Source organism: Tauraco erythrolophus, chromosome 19 (assembly GCF_009769465.1).
Source record: "Tauraco erythrolophus isolate bTauEry1 chromosome 19, bTauEry1.pri, whole genome shotgun sequence".
Classification (NCBI taxonomy): domain Eukaryota; kingdom Metazoa; phylum Chordata; class Aves; order Musophagiformes; family Musophagidae; genus Tauraco; species Tauraco erythrolophus.
The window spans coordinates 12,595,323-12,600,593 of record NC_141483.1 but is presented as its reverse complement, the minus strand read 5'-3'; the positions used below and the strand labels follow the sequence as shown (position 1 = coordinate 12,600,593).

The following is a 5,271-nucleotide window of genomic DNA, read 5'->3' as shown; positions in this document are numbered from 1 at the left end:
GAAGCAAGCAGTCAGGTACCCCTGATTTGGCCACAGCATTTAGTAGTTACAGACCTTGCCAGCTGAACACAGTCAGAATTAGGTTTCCTTAGAGGAGCGTAATCTATTAAGGATGGATCTGGAAGAAGTTTGGCATGCATGGGGCATCAAAAGAAACTTTACTGCAGGTGCTAATTATCCTACAGGATCACAGTGCATGAACAGCAAGAGAGTAGAGCTTTTCAGTGATTTCACTCAAACAGTTCTGTCTGTCCCTGAGTGCTTTCTGACCACTTTGCTTCCGTGGACCTGATCCACTGCCAGCGTTTCCACCTCCGGCTGAGGCTGGGGTGGCGTGACATGGTGGATGCGATGCGCCACCCCAATGTGGGCCTTGTGCGGCTTCTCTCGGGCCGGGCTGTGCGACTCACCGGACGCACGATCTGAAGCAATGGGCGGAATAACTAAGGGCCTCTCCTTAATAAGATGCACCTCTGCCGTTTCCCTGGCCAACAGAAACGGAGTGGGATCAGGCATGGCGTCCACGGGCTCTCTTAGCAGCAGCTTCCGGCTCTCCGATCCTATTCTGTAGGCCTCTTCGAACTCGGGGTTGAGCGGCGTCGACAGACTCTTCTTCATTCTGCGCCGTGGAGTCTCCGGCAGTTTGTCTTTGGGAGGAGACGGCTTGTAGTTGGACAACACGGGACTGCCAGACGGGGCCCCCTCCGAAGTCCCACTTGAACTCATCAGCTTCTTCTTGGTAGCATGTAGCTGAGAAGTCAAATAAGCAATAGTGCTCGCTCGCTGCTCTAGTTCGCTCGACAACATGTTGAGCTTATGGCTTTTCATTTTTAACTCTTCCAAATACTTCTTCTCCCTTTCTTTAATAGTGTTCTCCAGCACCATTATCATCGCATTCTTTTGTTCAAGTTCTTTCAGTAAATCATTATTTTCAGCCTCTTTGACTTTCAGCTGAGCTTCAAGATCTTCACACTTTCTTTTTAGTTCATCACTTTTTGAACTACCATTTCCTAGAACAGGAAAAGCAGAAGTGTTTTGAGTTAGCACTGGCCGCAAAGTAAAACAGTGCAACAGGGTTCCTTTTGCCATCCCAAAGCTGTAAGAGAAATCCCAAAGACTAAACTTCCGCTAATGTTCTTAAAATTACTTCATCTTCAGAAGCATGGGACAGCTTTTAAGGAAATGCTGATGAGCCAGTGCCACTCACCCTGGTTTAATGGTGCTCATACCAAGCAGAGATGCTCCACATGTTCTGGGGAACAGGGATTACAGAAACTGTGCTTGCTGAACTTGCTCAAAACTGGAGCCGTTCTGCAAATCCTCTGGTTATTGAGGAACTTCTCCCACTGCAAATGCCAGACTGGCTGGAAAGAGGGATGGAGCTGCTGTCAGAGCTCTCCAGAAGGCATGCCCAGGCTTTACCTTCACCCCTCCATGGGCAGCTGAAGCCTGTGGCTCACTAAGGCAGGGGCACACCTCTTCACCGAGGCTTTGCTGCTGTAGAAGTCTCTGTGGGCATGATGTACCCAGGCCTGGCTGCCTTCTCTTCACAAGAGTGACACATCACCCCCTAATACTCTAGGGGTTCTTGCACCGCTGAGGAGACACTGCCCGGAACGGGCAGGCTGACCCATCTCAGCACCCCTGCCCTCATGCCACAGGGGGTGTGGGGTGATTCTGTCACTCTTCCCTTGGTTATTACAGCTGGACAGCTTCCCCGCTGTTTGGCAGAGACCAGCAGCCTGAGTTTCTCCAGTAACAAGCACCCTATGTCACAGCGCTATCCACTATAAAGTGTTAGGTCTTGTGCCCTCCAAGTGTCTGAGCTTGGCACAGCATCAACACAGTGGCATCACTGATGCGTCACCTACTCTGCGCACGCTGTGACCAGAAGCTTCTGAGCAACATTGCAGTATCAAGAAATAACACTGAGCACATGCAAAGCTGCTCTGTTGCTTTGCGAAATTTGCCCACGTTCTCTCCTATCTGCAATCCGTGTCCTGTCCCACACTATCCTTGATCCGGGAGGTTACTCCCAGGGAGTATTTTATTCCTGTGCTTCGCCTGTTGATAACATCATACATCTGAAGTAACTGGCATCTAGCATATATAAAAAAATATAAATAAATAAAAGCTTTGTGGTGTAATTACAGTACCAGATGAGTTCTAATAATAGTCTCACTCTTTTGCCCCTAAAATCCATGTTCCCTTTTCCCGTACAGCACACAGGGAAATGATTGTTTTAGTAAGAGAGAGGAGTCAGCAGTTCTACTCCTGGCTCTTGCACAGATTTCCTGTGTGACCTTGGTAAAGAACTTGTGACGTTTACTTCATAAATAACAGTAAGTCTGGAAAGTAGAAAACTACTCTTACACCTTTAGAATTTATAAAGTCAACATCCCAGGTGCAAAGTCCTCTCAGGAAGAAATACAAACATTGAAAAAGATGAGGAAGTTTAGCATGAACATTAAAAGAAGAATGCTATGTATTCCTTACCTGACAAGTCTGAACTCTTTACAGTCAGCTCATAGGTTAAATCTGAGGAAAAAAGTTGTTTATTTTGTTAGAACAACATCATCTACCCCATACCCCACCTGGTGAGCACGTTTACAATGGTGCACTGCAGTAAAATTATAACTAACTCTTCCCTCCACCGGAAGCAATAATGAGAGATCCACTGCCAATTACTAAATCTGTAAAACAACCAAACTATCTGGTGACACATTGCTTTTTTTTTTTAAATAAAAAAAGAAAAATCTTTGCTTAATGGTGACACAGTTGTGCCCCAAGACAGGTGCTGATCACCCTAAGCACACCGTGATGGTGGACTTTGTTGCTGAGGTTGCACTGCTGATGTGGGAAGCAGTCACTCCATCCTTGTGAGCAGAATGAAGCACCGAACCAGCACCGGCACCCTCTCGCGGCTACCTGTGCAGTGCTGCTGCAGGCGGCGGATCTCGGCGTGCAGGCCTTTCAGCGTGCTGGCATGTTCTCGCTGCAGAAACAGCAGGTTCTTCTGGGCACTCTGCAGCTGGTTCTCCAGGTTTGACGTTGCCATCCTGACGTGCCGTCGCCCTGCCAGTGGACAGACACAGAACGCTAACAGTGAGTTATCTTGCACGTACAAAGATCCTCACTCTGCAGCCAGGATCAGCAGGAATATCTGAATCCCACTATTAATGCACTGATATGCAATCAAGCAAATGCCGCAAAAGGTTGTTCTGTTTCATGACTATTTCCATTAGGAGTGCTCCAGGTTCACAGAAAGGCTAATTACTCTAGGCCAGAGCAGCGTAGGGAACTCATTTGTTTGGAGTTAACACATTTAAAGGATTAACGTCAGACAGACTAAGTCACTAATCCCGTTACAAGATAAAAGTGGAGTTCTGGGAAATGGGCTAGTGTGTCCCTCTGCCTTGTCAAGGGTTTTCCACTCACCGCCAGGGGTACGGGCATCAGTACCATCCTTGGACAAGAACAAGGAAGGCGGCACTAAACGCGCCATCTCCAAGGAGAGACGCAGAGCAGGGAGTCTGACACGCAGCTCGGCCAGCGGTGCCGTCACAGAGCGGTCGCCACGTGGCACCTTGGCCGAGATGTTCTCACGGTGCCCTGCTCCAGAGAACACTCCGGCTGCCACTGCGTGTCCGCAGCCGTGCCGGCACAGGGATCCCATACCCGGGGCAGCCCCCACGGCACTGGAGACTGGTGTCCCGCACGGGCCCCGATGACATGGAACAATACAATTGGCAAGGACAATGTTGCATTTAAAGAGGAAACAAGTATTTCTTGCTCGTGTTATGAGTACACGGCAAACTTACACCGCTGGGTTTTCCCTGCAGAACAGCCTGATAAAACTCAGCCTTGACAAGTGCTGGGACTCAAACAGAGAGAGCACTGATAACTGCACCATGCTGAGAGGTGTCCTCCAAGACCCCTGCACTGCCAGTGGTACTACTGCTCCTGACAAAGCAACAATGGTTTTACCTGTACCCACAGGTCAAAGGTCAAACTGCCAAGAAACATCTGGCTGGTGGAGCTGGAGATACCGACTCCAAATGAATTCTCTGGTACAGAGGGAGAAACAGCTCCTGGCACCAGGCACAGCCAGATGCCTCCTGTGGAGAAGCACACGTTGTGCCCTGGGGCTCTCTTCTGTGACATTTAAAGGAGCACCCGGAGGAACATCCAGAGAAGCCCGAATGGGAGTTACCAGGTCCCTAGTGATACCCAGTCACCACGTCTGTCATGACACAATTTTGATTACTGTCCTGTGTCTTAGGGAATTTTCAACTCTAAAATAAGCACACTGATGAGAAAAAGCAACAACGACAGTATGCAATCCTCCCAAAGCCTCAAAGCACAAAATCACTCAGGTATACTTCTCGTATTTCCTCAATTCCACCGTGTGATCATTATCCCTCTCTGCACACAGAGTCACGCTGCTACAGCCAGGGCACACGCTGCTGCTCCACCTGCAGCTGGTTCATAGAGGCTGCTGGTGGACAAGAGAACTTTCCAGAAACATATGTCCTTAACAACTCCACGTTACTACACTTTAAATTTCTTTAGCAAGAGAGCTGTCATGCTTGGGAAGCTTTCTGAAAACTCTGGGAAGCCAGCCTCCTTCGCGGGCAGCTCAGGAGCATGGCGACAGCACACAAGCAGGTGCACGGCGACAGCACACAAGCAGGTGCACAGACACATTCTACAGAGCCACGCTCATGGGGACACCAGTGACGGGCAGCAGCACATACTGGGTGGGAATCACACAAGCCGCAGCGGCAGAAATACTTTCAGGGGGACAGAAGAGCACAGGGAGCTCTGTCACAGCCCCCAGCCTGCACCCGGAGCGCTGAGGAAAGGCTGCCAAGTGCCCTTGCGCATGCCCCATGCCAGCTGATGCTCCGGGCTGGCAGGGCTGGGAGCCACCGCAGCCCTCTCCTGCTGCCAAGCGATCCAGCCGAGGAGGTGGGAGGCCGATAAAAGTGGTGATGTTAAAGCTGCTGATGCACAAGAAGCATCAGCTTTGTCATTACACTACGAAAGGCTAAATTCAGTTATCTGGGGAGTTTTGTAAAAACAATTACAGTATTTAGGCTACAAAGACAAGTAAAGGTTCAGGACTCCCATTGCCTGGACAACCATTGGCAATGGCACAACACCACGGTCTGTAATTATGGGACCACGTTGTGCATAACATGGACCTTAATTCTGTCCCGTGGCTGCCTCACGGGCATCCGTAACCGGTTTGTTTTGCCATGTCAAGTG

At 49.6% G+C, this 5,271-nt stretch overlaps 1 protein-coding gene across 1 annotated transcript; it reads right to left on the bottom strand.

Annotated features, from left to right (window-relative positions):
- Positions 1-234: 234 nt before the first annotated feature.
- CCDC92 (coiled-coil domain containing 92) lies at positions 235-3,058 on the bottom strand. Its single transcript, XM_009983530.2, has 3 exons — positions 2,929-3,058; positions 2,497-2,538; positions 235-1,010 (listed from the first exon to the last, which is right to left on the bottom strand). The coding sequence occupies exons 1-3, from the start codon at positions 3,056-3,058 to the stop codon at positions 235-237; spliced, it is 948 nt and encodes a 315-aa protein (XP_009981832.1).
- Between the last annotated feature and the right edge of the window lie 2,213 nt (positions 3,059-5,271).